The following is a 27,865-nucleotide window of genomic DNA, read 5'->3' as shown; positions in this document are numbered from 1 at the left end:
TTTAATTAATTAAAGGATGGGAATTATTTTCAACAATTACCATGCTTGCAAAGTCGGTCTCATGTAGTTATGGAAACAATTAAAATTGAGTATTTTGAATAAATGTGGTCAAATTTAACTGATGCTTTCCTGAGTAAAGCATTATATGCTTTACTCAGGAATGCCCCATCCAGAAGTCCCTAATGGGTAATAAATTAATGAAGCAAGAGTATTTCCACTCTAAATAGACCAAACCAAAACTCTAAAAAGGCCAACCATGGCTTTCACATTGTTATTATCAATAACATAAGTAAACAATGTGGAAATTAGTTGCCTTTATATTACTATTCCAGAATGGCATATGCATACCCATTTACTTGGGCTAATTAGATAGGTACTCTCAATTGATTTAAAAAATTCCTCAGTACAGTGGAGATAGCATAATGACTAGGTGGGATGGAATATTAATATTTCTGGTCTGGTTTTTAATTCTGTGGTGAGCATAACAAGATGGCTAAAATATAAATTGTGGCATTATTTTGAACTTTTTCATGTATTAAATGTGTACCATAATGTCTTCAATTGGTTTGCGAGACAAGTTTGGGACTGTAGCATCCTTTGCTGGGTATCCCACAGGCAAGAGCAAGGTGAGTTTTTCTGATGCTGGCCTTCCGAGAAGGGTGCGAAGAGCTGGACCACAATTTAGTGGTGTGCTTGTCAAAGACACTAATCCAGAGTACTGGAATGGAAAACAAGGATAAATATGGGAAAAAGCCTCTTAATTTTGAATTGAAACATAAAAGTATATATGGATAGTTTGTGATATGGTTCTTTAGATTCAGTAATTAGTATAATTTCCAGGATTAGAAGTGTACACAAATTGGTGATGTACATGTAAAAATGACCATCATACATTTTTAAACTGTAGAGCATAAGCTACCAGCTAATGACTGAAAAATATTAGCATTAATATGCATATCAATACGATATACTCCATTATTTACTCACATGAACTGCAGTAAGTAAGAGACCTGATGCCATTGCCACACTCATTTCATTATAATAGTGAATTTTCTTTCCTCCATCTGGCTTGATCCCATACATTTGTTTGAATACTAAAATAATGTATGGTGCCTCTGTTAAATATTCCTTGATCCAGTTGGTACGCAAAGGTCTCAAATCTGTGGTCCACTGAACACCTGATAAGTTTTGAAAAGATGAAAAATATTAAATATAGTTTTTCGATATAATGCAAAACTTTTAAAGAGGAAGAATCTATTCTATGTATTATTTAAATGACTTAAGCTAGGATGTTATCAAAATCTATTCATGTAAGATAGGTAGGTGCTAAATAGTTATATATCTTCTCAGGTGACTTTGCTACTCTTAATGAAAACAATCCTCTTTTACAAAAACAAGAAAATTTATCTTCATCGAATTTCTTACTGTTATGAATAAAATTGTGAAATCTATCATTTTCAATATGGCTGGTAGGCGCCTAAAATGGATTTGGTCTCAACACTCGTAGGTAGGTGTTGGAAGGAATTACATTTTCAATCCATATGGATTTCATTCACATTTAAAACAGTATTCAACAGGTAGATGGGTTTAATAGGTGAAGGTAGAACTCATATAATTTTAACGCCAATAGCATGTGAAATTCACTGAGGAGGGGGATGAGTTTCTTTCCCAGTCCACATTTGGTTTACCAGGAAGATATAGTAGTCTAAAAACGCTGCTTTGGTTTAGCTGAGAGTGCTCAGAGGCACCTCTCAGTAGACCAGCACACTACCCGTTGGACCACCACATCAGACATATTAGAATTTCTTTCCCACCCTGTTCACATTCTCCAATTTTCGCCAGATCCATATTTCAGAGCTTTTTACTTTTGTACATTCTATACCAAGCACACCTGCTTAATATATACGCTCTCTGAAAACCATATATTTGCTTCTCTGGCAAGATCATCATTTAAACGATTCTCAATTATTTTATAGTAAATGTCAACCTCACTTTATTTCTTTCTGTCTCTGCCTTTGGTTTTAAAGAGGTATATAGCTTTACCTGTGCTATTTATTAACATTAAATGTTAATGTTAACCAATCGTTAATTCAAAGTAAAATTCCCTTATTTTATTTCAATTTAACTAAAATAGAATTTATCCAATTTCCAATCAATTAAGTCAACCATTATAATTTAATTTTTGTTTTATATGCACCTCAAAATTTTACCATGAAAGTCACTCCTCATATCACATTCCCTAAATATAATGTTTATCCATATTTGTAAAGGTTTCTTTATATGCATTACTTCATAAAATCTCTCAATTGTTTTTCGAGTGTCATTTTACCTGATACTGCTCAAATTCATAGGAACAAATAGAATTTAAAATTATTTTATTTAGAGTGTGAAAATGTCCGTTGGTATTAAAACCTGGCTAGAAGAATAATATTACTTTTTAATGAAGGGTTTATTCTTGATGTAGTAATAGTTAATTCTATTTAATGTGATAATATGTACAGTTATTTATGAGAATACACACAAGGCAATTACGGGAGCAAGGGGTAATGCTGCGAATGTTAAAATTTGAGAGGTTTAGAGGTATTTACGGACGAAAACTACATAATTTGTGTTTAATTTAACAATCAGTTGTTCAAATTAGTAATATTGGTCGGAAAAAGTTTCATAACTCAACTGTTTTCATGTTTGCCATGGAAACGAGGAGCACAGGTGTTTATTTGGTCCAATTACGATAAAACTTTTTAAAAATTAAGTTTATTTGTGGATAACCTAGCGTGTAAAGAGTTTGTAAGTGTGTTATATAAATACGAGTATTAACTCAAATTCAGGCGTCTTTACTAGAAAAATATGTACAATCTCTGATGTCGCGGTAATTTGCAAAAATTACCGCGGTAATTTTCAAACTGCTCTGTCACTAGGTAGGTTCCTAAAAGATGATATGTGATTTTCTGTCAATTGTAATCCGTTGTGATAAAGGATGTGAATCTTAAAATGTGCCATTTGTTAAGCATATAGCATGAATATTATATTAACTCGTGAATGCTATATAGGAACACCAGTGAATCCCATAGTTTTCTGTACTGCCTTTTACGAAGAAATTAGAGATTGACGTGTTCTTAATTGATTTACTTAAAACTTTATCTTACCCATCCTTTTTTTATAGTTTACCTCCTCTTCATCCTCAATAATTTGTCTTATCTTTTCTTTGACCTCTTGATCAGAAACAACTACAAAAGTCCATGGTTCTGTATGTGCCCCACTTGGGCCAGTACCTGAAGAGTATAAGAATATGGTGTACATTAAAATGGTATCATGGGTGATGAAGCCAATTGGTGGAAAAATAAGAAAACAGTTATGACAAAATAGTGAAAAACTATGAACAAGTTTAAGATGCCAAGTAAAAGTGAAGATTAATTGGTAGGTACACTTAAATTAGAAGTTATTTTATATCATATTGTTATCAAAAGGTTAATCTTTAAACTATATATAATTATTTGCTTTCAATAATACTTCTGAAACGTCTGCAGAAATATAAGTGAACAGCATGAGATCAACTTAAAAAGTAATCCAATGAATAACTGATAGAAGCATTTTTCCACTTGATATCAAGTGGCAAAGTGCTTAGATCAGTTATTCATCATGTTGGACTTCAACCACATCACGCCTGAAGCTACTCAACTTGAATCTTTAACTATTAACTATAAATAGTTGGGTAACTTTTGCCTCTTTTGTAAAATTTGAGTATTTAGACGTCTTGACAAGTAACTCCCTAAGAAATAATATAAATTTCAATAATTTTTACCTGCAGCTCTGACTACATTCTCGATGACCTTAAATGGCACTGGTTCAGAACTAAAAAATCTGATTGTTCTTCGTCGGTTCATTAATCTAGAAAATAAATAAAACATCATTTCATAAATAAAACGTTGGGCAGCATTAAAGAATCTCATGGTCATTCCAAATAATTGTATAGAAATTTTTTTACCAAAAAAGGTACAGGTATTACCTTGACATTAATAGCATAAAATGTATCTTGTGGAGTTAGTAAATTATATTGTTATTCTGAAAAGGATAAGGAAATCATCTGGTGCCGTACGTGAATTTTCATCTTTCTATAGCTGCTCATTTTTCTAAATTTCTTTAATGAATTAAATTGTGTTCATCTTTTCAAGATTGTCCATTGACATTGCACAGGAAAATGTTTCAGCAGTGGTTGGAATCTTTGCATCATGATGCCCATTCTATATGAATTAATTCATAACTATGCTAACATATTTCCTAATTTAGGGGCTGTAGTCACTAAGCTTCATTGATCAATTACTCATTTTGTGAGGTTTTACATTTCATGTTTTCTTATTTGAGAGTCTTTTCAATGCTTTGATGATAGAAGGCATTCCTAATTCCTTCTGTTATTTAGATTTTGGATATTTTTTTTTAAGGTAATCTACCGGTTAAGGTAGGTTTTTGGATGGACACAACTACCACACAAATATTTTATTACTCCTAACAAAACACAAAATCCATCATCCTACTCTATATCAGGTCCCTCTTCATCTCTGAGTACTTTCTTCCTCCCTTCATCCCGTCCAACATCCCTATCCTGTTCCTTCCCCTTCCTCTTTTGCCCAACATTCTACCCTCTATCACAGTCTTCAACATCCCACTGCCGGTCAACACCCCCTTCATCCACCTTTCCTGCCTCCATAGGATTACTCCCAACAAACCCCTCTCTTTGCCCACCATGCCAAGTACTTCCTCATTTGTTTTCTTCTCTGTCCATTTCACCTTCTCCATTCTTCTCCACACCCACATTTCAAAAGCCTCCAATCTACGTCTATCCTCCTGCTTCAATGACCGCGTTTCCGCACCCTACATAGCTACGCTCCACATCAAAGTTTTCATGAGTCTTTTCTTAACATCCTTACTCAAAGTCCCTGTCATCAATTCCCTCCTCCTTGTGAAAGCCTCTTTGCCTAGCGCAATTCTTCTCCTTACGTCCCTACTACTTTGACCGTGTTGGTCCAAAACACTACCAAGATACGTAAACTGTTCTACCTGCTCTAGTTTTTGCCCTCCTATTTTAATGTTAAGCTTGGCCTTTTTCTCTCTAGAAAATCGCATAAGCTTTGTTTTATTAACATTGATTCTCATCCCATACCTGTCGCACTGAATTTCCAATTCACAAAGCAATGCTTGCAGCCCATTGGCTGACTGACAAACTAAAGCTTGGTCATCAGCAAACCTAACTGATTTTACGAATTCCACGCCCACTTTCATTCCTACCTCGAGTTCTTCCCATGCCTCTTTGATCATTTCCTCTGCATACAGGTTGAACAGCAACGGTGATAATGGGCAACCCCGCCTTACACCCCTACCTAACACTGCCCATCCTGACTCCCCGTTTCCCACCCGCACCTGAGCAGTCTGAGACATGTACAGGTTGCGGATTAGCCTCCTTTCCCTCCAATCTATTCCTATTTTCTGCAATATACTCATTAGTTTTTCCCAATTCACTCTATGAAATGCTTTTTCGAAATCTACGAAACAGGCAAATACCTCCTGGTTGTGTTCTATATTCCTCTCGATTAATAATCTCATTACTGCAATGGCATCACGCGTACCTCTCCCCTTCCTAAACCCAAACTGATCATCCCCTAAGTAATCATTTGCCCTACTCTCTATCCTTTTGTTTATGATCCTGAGAACAACTTTAGCCGCGTGGGATATCAAACTAATTGTCCTATAGTCCTCACATGACGTGGCCTTTACCTTTTTCGGAATAGGAACTAAAACTGATCTCACAAAGTCTTCCGGCCAGATTCCCTCCTCATAAATACTACGGATCAGCCCATATAGCCTCTTCCTCCCACATTTTCCTAAGCATTTTAAAAGTTCCACGGGAATGTTATCCACCCCCACGGCCTTATTTAGTTTCATCTCTCTTAATGCCCTTTCTATCTCATTGTCTAGTATGCCTGGACCTAAGCTGTCTTCCTCTATGTCATTTTCTTTTTCAATGTCTAACTTTCTTGGTCTAAGTTCTTTACTATACAGTTCTTCTATATACTCCTTCCATCTCTCTTGGATCTTTCCTACGTCAACTATTACCTTACCCGCCTTATCTCTAACTGTTAGCATAGCTCTTCCTTTCTTACTTCCCGATAACGATTTAACTTTGCTGTACAGCGCACCGATTTCACCCATCCTCTGCAGACTTTCCATATCCTCGCACTGCGTCTTCCACCATGCTTCTTTTGCTTTATTTGTTGCCCGCCTCAATTTATTGTTCAATTCTTTGTACTTCATTTTGCCTAATTCTGTATTTGTATTCTTCCATTTTCGCCGCTCATCCATCTTTGTAATCATCTCATCCGTGATCCATGGTTTCCTAGTCCTTTTAGCGTTAATGGTTCCAGTAGTGTCTTTTGCGGCTTTAGACAACCCTTTCTTGATACTTTCCCATTTTCTATTCGATATTACTTATCTCTTTACCATCCTGCATGATTTCCTCTCTCGCCTGTTTGTATTCCTTCCTTTTCCACCCATTTAATGCTTCTACATTCCATTTTCTCACTCGCCGCCTCTGCCTTATCTTTTTGAAACGTACGCTACATTTCCGCATCCGCTCCCAGGAAGCTGTGGGAATTTATCACACTGTTCCTAAACCTGTGTCTAACCAGGATATAATCTAGCTGATATCTTCCTGAGTCGCCTGGCATTTTCCATGTATACTTGCGTCTTTTGTGGTGTCTAAACCAAGTGTTGGTGATGACTAACCCCTGTCTCCTGCAGAACTCAACTTCTTTCTCCCCGCGGTCATTCCTCGTGCCTAAACCGTAGTCCCCCACGTCATCACCATCTCTTCCTTCGCCTACCGTCGCATTCCAATCCCCCATCACTATCAAATGTTTCCCTGCAGGAACACACGCGATCATGTCCTCTAACTGATCGTATATCCTATCGACCTCTTCTTCCTATGGTTACTCGGTGGCATGTATACCTGAATAATAACCGAGTTCGTCGGTTCAGCTTTTATCTCCACCAGTAGTATTCTATCCGTTACCTGCTCTATGTTGACTACGCTTCTTCCTACCTCTTCATTTAATACTATGGCAACCCCTCGTTGGCTCTCGTCCCCACCGCAGTATATTATTCTATACTTATCACTCCAGTAAACCCCGCTATCTTTCCATCTCACCTCGCATAGACCTAAAATATCTATATTTCCCCTTTCCATCTCTCGCTTCACATTCCCCAATTTCCCTGTCCTCATCATTGTCCTAACATTCCACGTTCCTATTCTAACTAATTTGGTATTCTTCTCCTGCGTCTTCTGTCCTGCTGCTGCTGGTGTTCCCTTGCAAGGGTTTCGTGGGATGACGACCGCGGAAGCTTTGCCTCCCCCGCTGCCGGGCACGACACACGGCCGATTGGGCCGAGCCCCGTGGTTGCCAGGACTCAAAATATCTCTATTGTCCATCATATTTTTCTAGGGAATGATAATTGAGGTGGTTTCCCGTTGCCTTCCTCAATAGTGTTTTTAACGTGACACCATCACTTACTGGCCGCCCCACTGGGGTCAGACCCCATTGCAGCCGCCTCACTGAGGAACAGACGCTGCGTGGACTACCTTTCGTCTGGCTCCTAACCTTCGACCTATCTGGCATGGGTGACCCTACCAGGAGCAATAATTATTACTCCCGCCACAGCTCTAGGGATCGTCGGAACGCACAAGCCCTTCCACCACGTCAAGGTTGTAGTCCGGGGAGGGGATTTAGGATATAATAGGGTAAATATTATCTTGCTCAAAACAGTTAAAGGAAAGACAGACACCCTTCAGGAGAATTTGTCGTACTTTTGAGAATACAATTTTGTAGTATGCGTGAATTCCATTACATATTTGTCTTCCGCTTAGAGTCAAAATTCAGTTGGCAATCCATTAAGCTGGTTGTGTAGAATGTGCATGGAAGCTTCTGTAGATCACTGAAGACAATTTAGGCGCAAATTATGGTAAATATTTATTTTTATTTTCATAAAATAATATAGTGGATTTATAACTATAGTTTTGTGTATAGCCTAAGGTCTCATGAGTGTAATGAGTTGATGAACATGTTGTCTCGTACATTATTCCATTGTTAATGTGCTACTATCTCTGGACCATTGGTCGAAAAACGGATTAAAAAGTACTCCTTGTAAACATTTAAAGTATGAGGGGGTCAGATGAAGTGGTGGGTTGCTAGTTTTGTATATCAATAAAATTGACCATTTGGCCTCCTGCTTCAAGGATATTTGGTAATCAATCCAGCTTTTTGAGGATCCCTTATGCATGCCAGCAGCATATTCGAAATGAGTTCTAACCAGCAAGATAATATTTCTCAATGACCTTTTCATCACATTTACTCAATACTCCTTTATTAAACCCTAAGTTTTTGTTAGTTGGTTGATATATTCTTAGTAATCCTTTACTCAGGATAGGTCGTGAGTGAGGGTAACGCCTAAATATTTAATCGAGTTTGCAGTTTCTATTTCGGTGCTCCAGATGCAGTAGGCGTTCGGTAGGGAATTGCTCTTTTTCCGAAAATTCATCACGACACACTTTTTTAAGTTTAATTCTTATAGCCAAGTGTCGTACCAGCGTTGTAAAGCGTTTAGGTCATCTGCTAAAGCTAATTTATACTCAGGAATACGGGTACATCTATAAACCACTGCATCGTCGGCAAATAAAGGTATTTTACTTGTGACTACGGAGTAATTGTAAAATTTCTCTCTGTTAAGGCGATCAGAGCGTCATTCATAGTTTGCGAGGTGACGGAGTACTATTAAAATAATGTATATTTTTGTGATAATCAGCTGGCTGAGTCTTACATATTAATCTTATTAGTATTGGCATCTGCCCTTCTTGGAACCCTATTATGCATATTCCCTTCTCCTAAGTTCTTTAAAATATCATTCTATTAGTCAGCTCTTGTTTTTCGTATGGTTTTTTCGTAGGGGCGTCATTTCCGTTTTCTTTGGAGGGTTGAGGGGAGGATAGCTTAGATAACTTAACGGAATAACCGCTTAGCTTTAACTCGTAAATCAACAACTTCCCATAAATTTTTGAATTCACGTTTCCAATTTACTTCAGATTGTATTTTGCAAGCCGTCGCTCACTGTTAATGTGACAAAAATGATTTTTTTTACGAAAATCTTTGACGCGTGGGAAGGGGGAAATTTCGTGTCTCCGTCCTCCCTGATAAAGCCTCTTCTCTTCCCTAAGTATGGACTTGCTGCATGGTGAATGAAATCCTAACTTTAATGAACTTCAGTTCACATCTTTGTGCCGCCTATCTTTTTCCCTCAGAGTTCTGTCCTTTTGAGATTGAAAAATCAGGACGTAGCCGGACATAACTGGAGGTGTAAACGGGATTCGAATCCGTCACCCTACGTTCGTCAACCGAAATCTCTTCTCACTACAACACGCTTCCTCTTGTTTATATTCAGCTGATTGGTGACCTTTGAATTGCCTCTTCTTTAATATGGAAACATTTCTATGACCTTGCTATGGCTTTAATCAGGGTTGAAAGCGTACAATGATACTGATTATTTTTACCTTAACTTTTGGTCTGCGCCTTTTGGAATTAAAACGATGTTCGAATTACCCAGAGTCGTCCTACTGTGGAGGCAATAGGAGGAATGTAAATACACGAAGTCAACTCGCTGTCAGATGTGTATTAACACCGAGCATCTTTTTGAGGTGGAAAGTAAGGAACAGCCTCGCGAGACTCTTCCCGCCGTTCCAACGAGAATGGTCGAGGTTGTTTCGGGGATAAGCTTTTAGAAGAGAGGAAACTTGATGACGACAAATTAATGTATGGTTCAACAGTGCACTAACACAAAATGCATAGCGCTGATATCTGATGCTTTTCTCATAAACAGCTATATGAACAATGAAACTTGCCATAGGTGTAATTACAGAGGATCACGTCATTTTTCTGGGATGTGTAGATTTTCCGTCTCAGACAGGTTGGGTCAATGGAATAGACGCCCAAGCAAAAAGTGAGGGCAAAATGAAAGGTATAACTTAATTTATTTTAATTGGATAATTTACCTTTCACAGGATTTAAGTCTAGAAATAAATAATTGAAAGGGGTTTACCATTGTAATTAATGTGTATATTAACTTTATTCCTGGATGGCGCTAGCTGTAAAAAAATGTGAAATATCATTTCTGCCCTTATCAGATTTAAACACCATTCGTTTCAGGAATCGATATAAGTGACATTGAATGCTTTCCGTCAGTATTTCACGGTATTCGTGGGTCAGATGTGTTTTTGAGAATAACACTTTCATTATATGTTCTACGATCCCTGTGATTCCGAATTTGGCAGGTTTCCATCTCAGGCAAATTCCTTTCTAAAATGGCTTCACCGTAAATTATTTAATGTTAATGACGTGACTTGATTCCATTATCTTCGGCAAAGAAATTTTGAAATAAACATAGTGGGAGAGTTGGGGAAAAAATTAAATTGCCAATTGAAGTGAGTGGGTGATGTGGAATGCGATATGACGTACTTATGCTTAGAATTAAGTCCAGTTTTTTATTATAATTAGAGTTCGCTTTTCCCAGGACATGTCCCCTTTTAAGAGAGCCCGGGTGGAAATGATTTTTGGTGGAGTTGATTTTCTCCGGACTTAAATCTCAGGACAAACTCGTCTTTGTAAAAGAATTTCCATATTTTGCCCTACTTCGACCTCAAAGGTCTAGTAACCAAACCTATCCTGTAAATAGGTGCTGAAAGTTAAAATCCCTCAAAATAAATCAAAACTCACGATTTTTAGATTCCACTGATATTTTCTTGCTGAAGTTTCGCCATCTGCTTGGCGCCTTTACTGTCTAAAAATCCTGTCTGACTAGTGTATGTAAACTGTGGCACCTTTACTGTCTTAAAAATCCTGGCTGACTAGAATATGTGAACTGTGAGCGTTATGAAAGTTATTCTATACCAGTCGCCCTTCACATTTTGGTATTTCGGTCAATGAAATGCTTTAAGAAGCTTCGATGTTCGATAAATAATTAAAAATACCAATAATGTAAAAAATATAAGGTCTCTTCTAATGAAGCCTTGGAAAAACATCAATAGAAATAGCATCTTCAAACAGAAATAGCATCTTGAATTAAATTGAATGATCCCACCACTAAATTAATCGCCCAGTTGATATAGTTCAGGGATAACTCAGCGAAAATAAGTGTACGAATCTTCATTTTCCTTCAAGGGCTGCACTATTTATTTACGAACTTTCACAGTGCTACCACGCAGGTTACGTAACAAGTTAATCTACCTGATTAGTCGTTAGAAACATATTCCAAGAAACTGCGGGAGATGCCGCGGCAGTAACTTTTTATGGAGTCATCCTCCAAATTAATATCCATAAATTTCAGAGTGTAAAAATTATTCTGCTTGATTGGGATTCGAACCCGGATCCTAGTCAATTATTCTTATAAAAATGAAACGGGGAATGATTTTTACACTCTGACATTATTCCATTGTAATGAGTTGCATGCTTTAGAAGCTGCCAGTAAATCGGGAAAAGCGTTTGAAGGGATGGGAAGGTTCACGATCGATATACTATAATGTGAACATTTTGAACGAGGGAGGCATATGTAAAAATATAACACACGATACAATATGACTCGATGCTTTTTAAACTAAATGACAAAATTCTCGCCACGAACATCCTTTCATTGCCAATGTTTGTTGTTTTTCGAAAATGTACTGAAAATACTTCAACTACTAGTTCAAAACTATTATATCATAATAAGGGTTACGGGGATACTGCTTTCTACTGGATTAAATTTCATTCTATTTTTCGCCCATTTGTCACGCTTGATACCTACTACGATAGCTTGTATTTATTTATAGACAGATATCTTTATTCGGATAATAATAAAAAAATAACGCGCCAATTTTTTGTTTTCCTAGCCATAAATTACGCCTCCCGTGGATGATGCCTTAGTCTACCCTCGTATTTCTAGGCATTTACTGTTCATTGTCCCAAAGACGCGCAGGGTAACCGGATAGAAAATGACTACTTTTTCATTCCCTTTAATTTATGACGAAGGATTTAACCGAGCTACATTACAGTGAGTTGAAGTTTGCCAAAATTTCTAGGCTTCTAGTTTCCCTATCATACGTGATAGTACATAACGGGGATGGGTGGAAGATGTGGTGTACCTGCCTACAAATGAGCGTTGGTAGGTCGAAATTTACTTGAAGGTGTGAGAGACTAGCAGGTCATTATGTTTACCCTTTCCTCACATGTTTTATATCATATAATTGTCTTCCAGTACATGTAGGTACTAGGTTGGCAAAAATGGCTGGAGTGACACTCTACGTACACATTACCTGTACCATATTAGTAGAAGTTTTAGGGGAGGCGATCGACAGCTAAGGTAATTTGCACCATTAAGGATGGATGGGAAAGGAGGAAGGGTGGAGAGAAACCTGTGTCGTCGGCATTAGCCTACTCATAACGAAAGGTGCCAAGGTTTCCGCAGTTTAACGTCCCATCCGATTGACGGCGTACTCACTCAAAGGGGTCTCCATAAAGCACCTAACTAGGGATCGGAATACCACTGAAAAATATCTACCGTCTCCACGTTTTGAACCCGGGCCCTCTGGGTGGCAAGCCACCATGTTAGCCACCGCACCATCCTGAACCCATTAACTATACACTAATACATTTGAATGTTGTAAGAGCGCTGACTATCTATGGAGTGGGGGATACCCGCATACCGTAATCAATGGTAACCTATCGATAAAATGTTGAACATTCCGTGAAGGTCCATATGAATTTGTGTTTCTATTGATAATCTATTTCATTTGTTGTAATACAACAATGTGTAATTTTAATCATGCGGTCCATCTCACCACTAATTAGTAGACTGTCTATGATGATAATATTGGCATTCAAATATCATATTCAATATTGCAGTTAACCCTCTTTATGTTGAATTTGTCAAACGTTATTTTCCTACTTGGCATGCCTGTCATGATAGTCAATGTTTTCCAGCCTAATATTTTTATTAAAATAGGCCAAGAAAAATAATCTAGTGACAAGTTAATGAAATGGGTACTTTGAAGCAGTACATCCGCTTTTCTTTGAGCCAGGCATCAAACCTATACATGTACAGCCTTCAAAAGGGCTCAGTATTTGTGTGCGTGTTTTTTTTAGTTTTCCAGTTTACGGAACTATGGGATATTCCCAAGGAAAATTAATGCAAGGACGTCGATTACTAAGTGTTAAAAATATCACATGTGACGATATAAAAGACTCCATTTATCCCTTGATGCATCTCTTATCTTATCCATCTTAATCTTATCCTAAATAAATAAGCCCTCTTTACCTCCTTACGATTGATCTGGGCAAAGATTTTTCAAATTTTGTCGATGAAGTTATATTTGTAATTGTTTCATTAAATTTATTTTCTTTGGAATGGAATTTCCTAGGTCCTTCGAACAGTACCGAAAAAACCTAGGAAAATCATTGCGACGTCATTTAAATTCTAAAAAACTTGTTTTTCCTCAAATGGGATTTCTATAGATAGGTTCGGAGAAAACTTTAGGTCAAACCATTGCGAAATCATTTGAAATGTAAAAATACATTTATTTCTCCTTAAATTGAATTTCCTGAGCTAGTACTGAAAAATCGCTTAAAATAAATGCGACGTCATTTAAAATCTAAAAATACATATTTAAATTTCACAAACTACCCAGTTGTAGTTTATCACTTATAATCAAACATATCGCATGTGTATCATCATTTTCCAATGGAATGCTTCGTTAAAATAATTATTACATAGATACCTCCAGGTCTTGCAAATTCCAGTATTTGACTTGTTAGTGGGTACCTTTGAGTGCCGAAGTGACTTTATTAAAACCGTTTTATTTCTGGTCAATCACATTTGCATGCATTTGTAGCTACCTCCATATTTGCACTCATTATCAAAAAGGCAGTATAAGAGGCATATTTGGGTGATTACGTTTGAGTTTATGGTCATAAATAACTATAGAAAGATGAGATTTAAATATAAAATTTGAGCTTTGGACATAGCCATGAGATAAGATTAAGGATATCGATCTATTAGTTGTTGCCTGCGAAAAGTTTCTACAATTGTTGGTTTTGACATCCATTTCCCATTTGCTATTATTTTTCCGGATGGACAAATAATAGTAATGAGAAATAGGTGGTAAAACACAAGCAAACCTAATATTGATTCAAATTCCGTTTTAAACCCACCCGCTCATACTTTCTTAAACATTATTTCAATGGAGCATTAGTTACCTTACGTGTAGTGTTTCAAACTTCAGAAAAAATCCTAGTCCTGGCTTCAAAAAGGAGTGAAGTATCAAAAAATATCGTAGTGACTCTTACAGCCTTCACGTGACATTAAACGAATCGGCCAGCCTCCTATAGGCCTTTTTGGTGCATAGGCGCCTAAAAAGGCACTATACATATATTTGAGTAATGAATATTTATTCGTCTAGATACCAGTTACTGAGCGCGTGCTTAGACTGCTTGCCTTGTTCTCAGTAATACATACACCTTAAGCAATGGAGGGAACAATAACGACATGTTCTTCATAAACCAGTAATTCATAGGCTCTAGTTTAGTTAGGCTTTAGTTTAATTTCTTACCTATAAAATTCTTCCGATCTTTTGACCATTTCTTCAGGTGTGAATCGCTCGAAGTTAAATGGTATGTGTTCTAAGTCCGCAGGAAGGGCACTTGAAATATCGGGAAACTCTGTCTCTTCATCCCAGTCTTCATCTTCTTTTATTTCAGCCACTGATGGAGCATAAAAATTGCTTTAATGTTTACATTTTGTTATGAATAATTTGATTATAATAATGGTACCAACAGGTCTCCAAAAAAATTAAATACGAGGATAGGCTGGAAACTAATGCACACATGCTTGTAGACCACAAACAAAATGACCTTCAGAAGCACTCCTTGTGGCTTGTGGAAGTAACATTCCCCCTCAACATGCATGAGCAGGTTAGAGGTTGTTTCATTCATCCAGTGTATTTCGAGAAGCGGAAATATGGGGACGTGTTCTAGTACTATGTCAACGCGAGTTAAACAGCATACTGTTATCGAATCTTTAACTGCTGAAAAAGTGACTCCTACTGAGGATCGTTGTATTTTAAAGGCTGTTTATGGTGACGATGCTTTTAAAAGGTCTACTGTTAATCGACATCCGTCCGCAAAAAAACTTTTTTTGACTGTTTTGGGATGCTCACCGAGTTCATGTGACCGATTTTCTGGAACGAGGGGCAACTGTAAATTCTTGTCAGCATACTATATACAGACTCAAAAATACCTCTCGTAGTTATCATGCGAATACAAAACGTCATCATATGTTGAAATTAATGGTTAGCAATGTTGTAGAAAATACGAACGATCATTTAAGTGATAACCAAAACAATCTTTTCAAGCAATAAGCTCAATATGAAGCACTCTTATCTGATAAATCCGCGCAGTATCATTGAGCAATTCGTGTTGAAATCCCTTAATCAATTTTGATTACATTAAACAAGAGTCAACACGACAAATATAGTTGTTTCATAAGATTAAACGTTTAGTCAGAAGACATTAGTTATCGTAAAAACCAACAAATTATATTCCACAAACGTACCAACATTTTATGTATTTGCTTGGGCCGAACCTCCATCTGCTACATCCATTTGTAGTGTCTGATCTCTATGAGACAAAGAAGGAAATTATCATGAAATGTAAAAAGAAAGATTTTTTCCGGTAAAGGCATCCCATTAATAGAATAGTGTCCGTAAAAAGTCACCCATTTTACTTTTTCCGGCCTTTTATTTAATAGCAAAAATTGTTTTGAGGAGCATGTTCCTAGGATAAAGAGCATTACACCTTCAATGTTTTTGAAAATTTATTCTTTCAGCCTTTGCAAAACTAATCCCGTCAACAAATGTGTATTCTTTTCGGAGATAACTAAACAATTATTATTTTGGAATAACAATCATACAAGGTGTGATCAAAAAAAGACCGGACTGATTTTACTCTGCGCAAACCGTTGAACGGATCGAAACGAGACAAAATGCGCCATCTAGCGACACATCTGACGACAAAAACGAGAGGTGTTCCATTTGTTTATGTTGAGTCGTTACGCAGCAGCAGCGTGCGTGTCTTAGCCTGTTCGTCGCCGCGTGCAACGGTAGCAATGAAGGAGCCAGAGGAACAGCGTGTGTGCGTGAAATTTTGTTACCAACTTGGCAAAACTGCTATGGAGACGTTTGGAATGATCCAGCAAACCTTCTTTGATGAAGCTATGAGTCGAAGCCCAGTGTTTTGAGTGGTACAGTCGTTTTAAATGGGGCAGAACCGGGACAGATGAAGATTCGCGAACGGGGCGGCCTTCCACTTCGACAGACCCCAACCATGTCAAATTGGTGAACGATTGGGTGCGGGTAAATCGCCATTTAACTATTAGGTAGATAACCGAGGACGTGAACATTAGTTTGGGATCCTGACAGACATTTTGGGCATGACGCGCGTCGCATTTAATTTCGTCCCGCGGGTACTGACTGATGAACAGAGGGAAAATGTGTGAACATTTGTCAGGAACTCCTGGAACCGAGCCAATGCCGACCCAGAGTTTCTTAAAACCATCTTAACCGGTGACGAAACCTGGGTTTACGGCTATGATGTTGAGACAAAGGCCCTGTCTTCTCAGTGAAAAGGTCCTCATTCTCCGCCAAAGAAAGCTCGCATGTCCCGGGCCAATGTGAAGGTCATGCTAGTGTGTTTCTTCGATTGGCAAGGGCTGATTCCTTACCAATACGTCCCTCAAGGTCAAACCGTCAACAGAGATTTCTAGTTAAAGGTTATTGTATGAAGAGGCTGAGGGTCGCAGTGAGCCGAAAGAGGCCGGAAATGTGGAAAACAATGCATAGCCGCTCACACCGCGCTGATCGTAACGGCATTTTTCGCCTGAACCGGAACATCCGTGATCCCGCAGCCACCCTACTCTCCAGACGTGGCTCCATCAGGCTTTTTTAGTTTTCAAAGCTAAAATCAACCTCGAAAGGGCGCCGATTCGACTCTATTGCGGACATTAAAACTAATTGTACGGTGGACCTGAAGAGGATCCCTAAGGCGGCTTACCAGGCAGGTTTCGAGAGCTGGAAGAAACGTTGGTAAAGGTGTGTCGTCAGCCAAGACATGTACTTTGAGGGCGACAAGTTCGATTAAGTTGTATCCGTCGAAATAAACAAGGTATAAAATCAGTTCATGTCTTTTTTTGACCACACCTTGTATTCTATTATTGATTTTTCAAGGCATAGAGTAGTAAATAAATTAATCATGAGGGAATAAATGACAATAGATGAAACATTTCCGTGTTTGCGTAGTATTTTGGGAGGAAATGTCCAAATCAATAGGCGAGGGTAAAATTGCTCCTAACAATTCCTCCTGATGATCGAAATGCTAAGGGGGAATAAACGACTATTTAATATAGTGTTTGTTGTATCCAGCCAACCGTGATATGGATGGAGTGGTCATGGTTGTCGAAAATGGCAATGCATGTTTCTTGGAAGACAATGAATAATCTTTTGGTTACTCGCGAAAATTCACATTTACTCAATAATATATGTTTAATTAACAGAAGAAACGAATGTTCACATGAAAGGTTATTTAATTTTCTCTTTACATCAAGAGGCAAAAATTCTTTTTGCAATCGCTGAGCGGTAAATTATGACTGTGAACGCTAATCTATTTTAGGATGGAAATCCATCATTTTCTCGCCATGCGCAGAGGCCAATCATGACAAGTACGAGTATATTTGCTCCCTGCATTTCATTTCACTTACGCGAAAAAAACGGCGATTAATCAAAAATCCAAGATGACCTGTGTCAGGAATGGCATTTTATATACGAGGGTCATCCGGAAAGTAGTACCCGTTCGTGAAATAAAGACACAAAAGTAAATATTAACAAACATAAAAAATTTTATTTGAAAGAGGATACTTTAAACTACTTCTCAACATAATCTCCAAGCAAATTAAGGCATTTGTCATAACGTGTGACAAGTTTCTGAATTCCTGCTGCATAGTCCTTCGCCGCCAGCTCATTGAGATACGCGAGGGACCCATCTTGCACAAATTTTTGCATAATGCAGATGGTGTTTAACAATTTCATGAACAATTGTTCGAGAAACATTGGGAAAATGCTCACAGATGTCATCAATTGTGACGCGCCGATCGTTCCTCACGAATTCGTCAACTGAGCTCACCAGTTGGTCTGTAATGACAGACGGTCTCTCCGAACGCTCATCGTCGTGTGTGTTCCCCCTCCCCATGTTGAAGTTGCGACACCACCGCCGAACAGACGACTCGTCCATTACATTGTCTCCATACACCTCCTTTAATTGGCGATGAATATCACATGGGCGAACGTTTCTTGCATTGAGGAATTTAATCACTGCCCTCACTTCACAACTGGCGGCGTTCTCAATTTTTTTAAACATTGTAAACAATCACAGAAACAACACAGGCAATGCTAGCGTCACGCAACTTGGCTCAGAGAAGGCAGACAAGCCACTGAAGCTATCTGACCTCGTCCAGCGGCTACTCGCGTCGTCAGCACTTCATGCGGCACGAACGGGTACTACTTTCCGGATGACCCTCGTAATAAATGTAGGTAAATTTATATTTTAGGATTATATTTTTTTCTACTTGTAAGTAGTGCATTTTTTATGGTCTATTTGTATGTAATTATCATTACTTTTCCGTTGTTTGGAAATATGTCGGGATAGGAATGAATTTGGGAGCTTATAGGCGCAGGAATTTGATATGCAAGCATAGAGAAGGATGGAGAAAATAAGCCGAATAGAAAAATTGGCGAAGAAAGAGAAGTGCAGTCCTTTTCCTTCAAGGAAAATTTGAAATTAGTCCATGTAGTTTTGAGATTAAGATGAGGTCGAGATGCAGACTTGGTAGTTCTGTGATTGAAAGGAGAATTTTCGACGTGACTAAGAACTCAGACTGCTTAAAGGGGGAAAGACATATGCGGGTACGTAGATGAATAATTGTTGGGAGGAAAGCGTCACGTGTTAATAACAATTTTGGTAAGTCAAAAAAGTATGCACATTAGTTTTAAGCTTTCAGAGACCCTCCAAAATATATTTCTACGCCGTATTCTACTTAGATTTATAATTAGACAGTTAATTTTTTTGATGAAATGAGGAAGGATATTTTAGGGGGTTGAAGGAATTATTTTCAATGAGCGTAGAGAGGATTATATCCGTAATCGTAACCCCTTCCCAGTGCATGTACCCTGATTTGATTAAAGCGTTCCCAGCCCGGCCCTACCAAAAACCTAGGTTCTCGCGCATGCGTATTTGGAATCTATATTGATTAGCTATGCCACCGCGGCTTGGAAGTCATTTTTTCTGCGCTGGAACGTGCTGCTCTTTCTGCCTTCCCATATTCTAACCACGACATCAATTGCAAGAAACTCTCCATTAAACGCCACCGGTCGGCGTTTGCGAGAAATAATCAATTCACTCTTTCTTAGCTCGTCAGCTGATCACTCTACGATCGCCTCAAGGGATCATGACACTCCCATGTCTCGCAAAATGCTTGTATTAGCGTTTTCGGTGACTGTGTCGGATACGCCGTCAATATCAATAGGCAGAGAAAAGCGTATGGAATTTGGGATTGCAAGTCTTCGAATCCTTTTCGTTTAGCGAGAAATGCGAATTGGATTGGAATGTTTCCGGCACGGGAACGAAACTTATCGTCAACAGAAGACCACGAAGGCATTGAATCAACGGAAACTTTGAACTTTTTAAGCATCAAGTAAACAAAACGTCGCCGTAGGCTACGCTTCAACGAGTTGAGTTTCCCTCTATCTATCGAAATTGCATTTTGGAATCTCAAATGGCTGAAAGTTCCTCAACCGATTCAGATTCGTAAGGTAATACTTCAAGCAAAAAATCAGGGACGGGGAGTAACTGAGTAAATTAATTGGGCTACACTAACAATTAATTTGTTGGTGGTTTTACTTGTGATCGTAACATTTCGAAAAAAATTTACATAAGCATTAACTGTAGCCGTTTAAATTTTTTGATTCTGGAATATTTTGACTTTGTCATCTATAAGAGAGTTACTTCATATATGATCCAATGACTCCTTACCGTTTCTGGGAGGTAAGCTTCTTTGAGTCATCCAGAATTCCTTCGAGTCTTGTAATCTTGCTTCTGTCGATACTGTGTTGCTTCGATCTCTAGTTCTTCCTCCTGGAAGGCTACACATATCATCACTTTGATTTCCTAGTATGATTTCTCCTGCCATAGTTCCTTCTCTGTATTCTTAGATTCCTGATTTTAAACTGACACATCATCATCGTTGGGTCATGGTCATTGATAATACGTACTTCACAGGTATTGAAGTTATTTACTTCGTTCCTAAATTTTAGTTGCATGAGTGGGTAGTTCGTTTTGTGGCCAGCTATAGATTGTTTGCATTTAAAAAGTTGCACTTTGGCTTTTCATGTCCCCAGACGTCTTCCAACTTTATTGGAAGGGACCAACTATTTTAGCTTTCGAAAGAGTGTGTTTTCCGTGAGTGAATTCCGAAAACTAAGTGAGCTAAGGTACACATTGATGGATGTTTGTCACGAAGAAATCATTTGACGCCAGGATTTGCATACTGCCGTGGTTGCGCGATCATAACTCAGTCAATTAAATCGATTTTTCGAGGTGGCCTTGTACAGGCAATATTTTACGTCAAAGCTTGTGAAAAAGGGTACAATGTTAGGGTTTTGATGTGGGAGAAAAGATATGCTTTGTAGACATTGCAAATTGTGATTTGGAAGGCCTAAATATGTGTAGATGAAGTGTGTGGTTTAATGCAAAACAAGCGGTTCTGTGTATTTAGCGTAATGTTAAGCTGTGCTTTTCCAGTGGCAATTTCCTTGAACAACGACAGATTTGTGTAATAGTTTTACTGGCTTCATAAAAATTCTACCTCTGCTTGGGAGTATACAGTAATTAATTAGTTTATTGCATTGATAAATAATTTTTATAAACCAATTAATTCTAAAATACTCGTTATGCCCCGTTAAGCAATCAATGTAATTGCATTACTAGATAGAAGTGTTTCCAAACTGAATAGCCGTCAACAATTCTTAATCGTCTCTATAAGATAACTTTTGAACGTTCCCATTGCCACATTTTAAAAAAAGACTAGGGCCAAATACCCCTTATCGATTTCAAATATTACATCTATATTATGAAAATATCGAAATTCTGTACTCCTTACGGAGTATTAAGGTTAACTGAACCGTTCTACTCCCCCTCTATGTTTGCTGATCGTCTGACTACATGTATTCCTGAAGATTAGGTTTTTGAATGACCCCTGTTCTTATCATTAACCGATTTCAATGTATTAAAATGCATGGTGATTTTACATTTAAATACTGCACAGAAAATGAACTAATAACGGTTATGATACTTGGATTGCAGTTGACCTATCAGATGAATACTATTGCTAATTTACTATTGCTATGGACATTTTCTATTGAGGCTTTAATGAGGGAAGACTAACTTTGCCGATTCCAACTGCAGTCTACCCTCATTTAGGATTAGCATGAAATACTGCCACCGAGGAACGTGCAGCTAACCAACGTGTCGTGAAGCTCTAAGCTATTGTTTGAAATTTGCTGTATATGTAGAAAACAATTCCTATAAAATCTTTGTGATTGAAATAGTAGCTACAAACTTTACGCTATAAAATAAATATATATAAGGGAATCCACTACTGAACTGGGAAATTAAAATTCAGAGCACAACAATAGACAAAACGTAACCTCTGGACTTGTTGCCAATAGAAAATTATTTCTTTTTGTCAGTTTTGATGCAATGATGAGATATTAATTTAATTTGAAAATTTCAAGCCGTCTGTAAACAGTTTTGTATAGAGACTTCAGGCAGTCTGATGTCAACATGACAGCCGAATCCTCTAAATTCCGACATTATTAACTAATGAACAGGTGACCTTTAAATCGTTATTGCTTATGGAGGCCTTTCTCATCCTTATCCCGAATCGTGTTACCAAGTTGCGGGTTTCGCATTACTAAGTTCGCGTATGTTTGGCATCCTTCATTGAACACACATTTACAGAGCCTTCCTCACGCAGAAGATAGTGTTCGAACACTTTCACCTCCAGTTGAGGTCTTGCTAGGGTACCCTCAGCAGTTCAAGTTGCTTTTCAGCCATCAAAAGAAGGGCTCCTATCCTAATTAATAACTTGCTCTTCTAACCCCGAGCCAAATTCCTGTCAGGAAAAAATTCGTTTAGTATTTGCTTCAGTTTTATGTCACTTAAGCAGTTATCGCGTAAGATGGAACACGCGAGCATATTTTTAGATTTTAATAGTAGCAAGGACATATTTTTATTAGTAGTAGTTAACCGAACGGAGGTAGATTATTAATGGGCATCGCAACACTATTGCACGGTTTCGTGACTCCCTTAGTAACTTAGCTCTTGTACGATGGACCCGGAACTTTTAAATTTTTATCATCCCGCTTAGTGTTTGAAATGCCCATTTTTTCCTTTCTCAATCGCTTATCTGATTGCATGCCTTCTCTCGCCTAAAAGATCAATCCTCAGCGTAGTACTGCCTCCCAGTATCTCCGTTTACTTTTCCCGGCTTCTTCGAATTTCTCCCAACGTTTTTCACTACCGTTCCTGACACTTGTTCGTTTGTCTTTTTCTTTTCCATCCGCATGAGCCTAGTCCATCCTCAATTCGTTAAAACCAATAACAATCTTTCCACAGCTGAATCATATGCTTTAAACAACTCAACAATCCTACCATCATCATCACTTCATCAGATAAAGGTTCCTTGTTGTTTTAGTGCGATATATATGGGATGAGAATTAAATTAATAAAACAAAGGTTATGCGATTTTCCAGAAAGAAAAAGGCTAAGCTTAACATAGAAATATGAATGCAAAAACTATAGCAGGTGGAACAATTTACCTATCTCGGAAGTGTTTTGGACCAAAATGGTCAAAGGAGTAGGAGCGTTAGAAGAAGAATTGCACTAGGCAAAGAAGATTTCACAAGGAAGACGTAGTTGATGACAGGGACGTTGAGTAGGGATGTTAAGAAAAGGCTTGTCAAAGGTTTGATATGGACCGTAGTTATGGACGGCGCGGAAACATGGTCACTTAGGCGGGAGGATAGAGGTAAATTGAAGGGTTTTGAAATGCGGGTGTGGAGAAGGATGCAGAAGGTGAAGTGGACAGAAAGGAAAGCAAATGAGGAAGTGCCAGGTATGGTTTTGGAGGATAAGGAATTGTCGGGTGATATCCAAAGGAAACAGAAAAAAATTGATGCAAATCATACTAATTGGCAGTGGAATGTTAAAGGGTGTGATAGAGGGGAGAATGTTAGGCAAATGAGGAAGGGGCAGAAATAGGATAGGGATGTTGGACGGGATGAAGGGAGGAAGGAAATACACAGGGATGAAGATGGATCTGTTGTAGAATAGGATATTGAGTTTCTTTTGTTAGGAGAAACAAAATATTTATTTGGTGGGAATGTCCATCCTAAACCTACTATAACCGATAGAGTACCCAATCAATTATGTAAAAAGGAGCAAATAATAAATAAGATTGCTCTAAACTATACTAAAATCTATGTAAGTTACGAAAAATCGTTGTTCTTCTTTACATACATATTATTATTATTTAGTTCATGATTAAGTATTAACTCAGTATATTTATTGTATCTATTCTCAGCCAAGTTGTGAAGAATAACCATAGAATGGTGATATGCTAATATGTAGAAATTATTACTATACCTATTAATTTATGTTTGTATGGTACATGTACCATGGAAAATAGAGTCCATGGATTAATATTATGCTAAAAATTTACTCGAAGGGCGTTACTTTTTCAAATTTAGTTCGCTAAGAACTTAGTATTCATCCCAACCTACTTTAAATTTGGTAAATTCGATTATTATCCATAAACGAAGATCCCATTCATGGACCGTAGTTCCCGTTAAAGGACTGAGGATGAACGGTAGATTATTCACACTCCGCCATATTTGGCACTTATCGCTGAGGTGTGTGCAAGTCGCCCAAGGGAGATTCAGGATTCGGCAATTTAGAGGAAGGATTCGATGGCAACTTCAATCCATGGCCAAGAAGCGATATAACCCTCAATCTCTGTTGCCTTCCGTATAATAGGGTGCAATTCCGTTCCCCAGGCTGTGAATGTTAAAAGTTACATGCATTTTGTTTCATCAGCACTAGTTTAACGCTGCTAATTCGAGGAAAGTTTCGTTCCTTTGGAACGGTAATTAAATTCACATTTCTGTATATTAAATGTATATTACAGATTGACAAATCCGAAAATGATTTTTTAAATGTAATGCGCAGAGTATATGTTGTAACGGGCTAAGAAAGTTGCGATACACCCGTAGGAGTCGAAGCATCCAGAAGCTCATTTAATACCACAGTAGATTGAGATGTGAATTCGATGGTTTGAGGCTCCACTCAGTTAAAATTCTTGATTCTTATGGTATTACTTATATATGAATAATTTTTTTATCAAGTTTTTGCGAAAAAATACGAAGTTTATAATTCAGAGAATGACATGAGATTTATAATTTAAATACATGGCTGGATTAAAGACACCGTGGCCATCAAACTTGAAAATTGGAAAGATATTCTCTGGAAATCAATGAAATATGTAAATAAATGACTTCTACTCTCAAGGTGCCGCTTTGTTAAGGTATTTTTACCTGCCACAATAATCGCAGCCCGAATGTTGTTTTGACTGGTGATTGAAGGTCACATCTCGTTCTTCAAATGTATGTGAAATTTATTCCGGATTTATGGTTTTAGCCTAAATCTTATTCGGTCAATTACCGTTGATTAAGCCAAAATAATGGAAGGAAATCTTGCTGCCCTAATTGAGTCCGATGCACAGAATCCTTTGGCTAGGGACAATTGAGAAGGAAGTCAATTGTACAATTCTGAAAATTAATTGTTTTTAAATATTAAATCCATTAATGTTTACTTCCATGGAAAATGAATGTTTTGCGACGTGCGCCTTTATCTCAAATTATCAAACCTATTTTCACTCTAGAATACTCTGAATAAGTAAACATCATATAAATCAACTTTCGACCGCTGACCCCCTCAAATAATTACTGTCGAGATGATACAGTTTTATCTTTCATGCGGACTGGTTTTTTTTTGACTCCTTATCTGTCTCGAGTGCAGCTTTCACGCCCAATACATGCTCGCTCCCTCGAGATGTTTTCACCATCGATTATTACGTCACCCTTAGTCGATGAATTGAGGCCATGCATAAATATTCTAGACCCAGCTCCACTCTGTCAACGTTCCATCTGCTTTTATGTTACTAAAAAGATATACTTTTATAGATCTTAATCGAATATAAATTGTAATGAATTCACCGAAGAAATCGCCTTTGCTCGCATACCAACGAAAATCCCGTTGAATGAGAGTCTTGGTTTCAAAATTTTGATATTAAGATGACCTAGTTTTTTAAATGGTAACCTTGAGCATATTCTTTTGATCGAAACGGGTTCTTAACAATGCGACAATGTTTAAATTCTGTACGTCCGACAGTGTTTGACTTAGACCGCGTTTCATGTTTTTCTTACGCCCCTAAAAGAATTCCGTTATAAAAGAGCCGTTGCCATGGAGCAGACGTAAATGGGAAAGTGATGGGGCTGTGACATTCTACAAATGCGATTGGTAAAAAAGTGTATGCTGAAAGGCAAGGGACAGCAGTTTTGATGCCGCCAAATTTCTAATGCTGACATTGAAAATAAATAATTGCAGGATGAATAAACAATTTTTGTTGGGCTTACCAACTATGCTTTTCCCATGATTATAATCGATATTTGAAATGCGGATGCCGTTGTGGGAAGTAATTGAAAAGACGTCGGTTAAAAAAAACCGGTCGAGACCAAATAGTTCAAGTCTACTTACAGGTAATAGTAAAGCCCTCATTAAAATGAGAAAAATCGCAGATAATTAACTTGTTTAATATATGAAGTGAGTTATATTATGTTTATGCATTTTCCCAGATAATTCCTAACCCTAAGGACACGTGTTGATCCTCCTTTTAACGTAGATACAAAGACGATATTCAAAATGAAGTTGGACTTAGTCGCAGGGAGGTATTCAGTTTTCTCGATAAATGTGTCACGAATGATATGGTAGAAATACCTTGATCTGGCGTTCTGTAGACTCCAGTCTTCTTAGCGTCTCCTGTGCTGTCCGGGCCATCGGTGCTGGTGGTTTTTTTGAAGAAATGGGAGATCACGCGAAAACTCAAGTAGCATACTAATCCAAGGGTGATTATGGGCCAGTTCTGGCTGAAGAATGGCATCTGAGTAGCAAGCGACATATTTGCGAAGTGTAGTCGTTAATTTACTTTGCCCTACTTGATTGGTAGGAATCCTCTCGACCAGACTTAGGCGAGTCAGCAAAATCACTTTCCGCACAACCGTTCGCCAACTTGATGTACGCTCTTCTGGCGAAAGAGAGAGAGAGGGAGTTTCCGAGGGATTGCATAAGGTCTCAGCGACGTTGTCTTTAGAAAAAACGAATAGCAAGGACAACGCCTTTTATTTTTCTGCTCATGAAATTCGTGGGGAAGGGAAGAGAACCCGACTCACATCTCTATATCTTAAAAATGGCACAAGATAATGCAGTGTCCCATTAACTCTGGGTATTTTTAAATCAAATGACTGCGTGTTATCTCCACCTTGTATAAAATGTTAATCAATGCTGAAAATTGAAGTGGCGAGTGCAATAAAATGGATCACCTAAGGATATTTATTGATGTAATCTGTCTCATCTATTTTGATTTGTCTACAGATTGCTTCCCAAGATACTGAAATGATATCCAACGTGAGTACATTTTGTGTCATTGGGTTTTGTGTCGTATTGGTGTAGCGAACTGCAAATCATGAGTGATTAATTAAAAAATTGGCAATTTTCCACAAAATAAAATTTAATTTAATGCCAGTTTCAAAGTAACTACATCATCTTCAGGTGATGATTGACGATGATGTAGTTACGTTGAAACCGGTCGCCTTTAATTTTATTTTGTGGAAAATTGCCAATTTTTAATTAATCATTATATTACACCATATCACGCCTAAAACCCCTCTTTTTAAATCGTGAGTGATTCTCGCAAAGGCAGTTGAGCAGGCGACAGGATTCTACACGGTGTCTTTGTACCTTAAAGTCTGTTTACGTTTGTTGATTGTCTGAAGCTGATTCCCTTTAAATTCTCCGGTGATGTTCGAAATGGTATCTTACATTTAACCTCCTCTTGATTTTTAATCAACCTCTTGACATCAACGTTGAGAGGGTGGATCTCAGTCAATCAATAAACAACAGTGGCATGATTTTGCTGTCCTCCTCAAACCTTCCTTCGAAAGCGTTTTCGGAGCAGTTGAAAAAGTTATCATTTGAGTGTTGATCTGATAATAATTGAATCATGGTACCATTTCCGTAAGAGAGATGATTATTTGTACATAAAACCCTTATAATTGAAGAAGGTTTTATCTTTTCTATCGAATTTACCGTTCCAATGCTTGTATTTTGGTGAAGTGTGAAGTCTTTCTTATCTTACGGGTGTGATTGCAATTATTGTATACGTGATATGACTACCGTATACATGTACATCCATGTATCTATTTTCACGGTGGGAAAATATTGCCGGCTATTTAAATTCGAGATTTTATTATGTAACCCTGAAATATTCCCCTCTAGTTCAGTTCTGACGATATTAGGTG

General features: G+C 37.9%; 1 protein-coding gene across 1 annotated transcript; it reads right to left on the bottom strand.

The window, feature by feature from the left end:
* Iyd (Iodotyrosine deiodinase) lies at window positions 1–26,515 on the bottom strand. Its single transcript, XM_071593809.1, has 6 exons — window positions 26,286–26,515; window positions 14,678–14,828; window positions 3,803–3,888; window positions 3,147–3,272; window positions 988–1,178; window positions 1–718 (listed from the first exon to the last, which is right to left on the bottom strand). The coding sequence occupies exons 1-6, from the start codon at window positions 26,464–26,466 to the stop codon at window positions 536–538; spliced, it is 918 nt and encodes a 305-aa protein (XP_071449910.1). The 5' UTR covers window positions 26,467–26,515; the 3' UTR covers window positions 1–535.
* Between the last annotated feature and the right edge of the window lie 1,350 nt (window positions 26,516–27,865).

This window comes from Hetaerina americana, unplaced genomic scaffold (genome assembly GCF_022747635.1).
Source record: "Hetaerina americana unplaced genomic scaffold, ioHetAmer1.1.p SCAF_6, whole genome shotgun sequence".
NCBI lineage: Eukaryota > Metazoa > Arthropoda > Insecta > Odonata > Calopterygidae > Hetaerina > Hetaerina americana.
The sequence above is the reverse complement of the archived record's forward strand: the minus strand, read 5'-3'. Positions and strand labels throughout refer to the sequence as shown.

Bases quoted from the DNA above. Each gene is read 5' to 3' on its own strand.
- Iyd (XM_071593809.1), bottom strand. From the start codon at position 26,466: ATGTCGCTTGCTACTCAGATGCCATTCTTCAGCCAGAACTGGCCCATA. The intron at 14,829-26,285 runs GTATTTCTACCA...ATGCTCCATCAG, and splicing joins CTACAGAACGCCAGATCAAG to TGGCTGAAATAAAAGAAGAT. The intron at 3,889-14,677 runs GTAAGAAATTAA...TTTATTTTCTAG, and splicing joins AGATCGGAAGAATTTTATAG to ATTAATGAACCGACGAAGAA.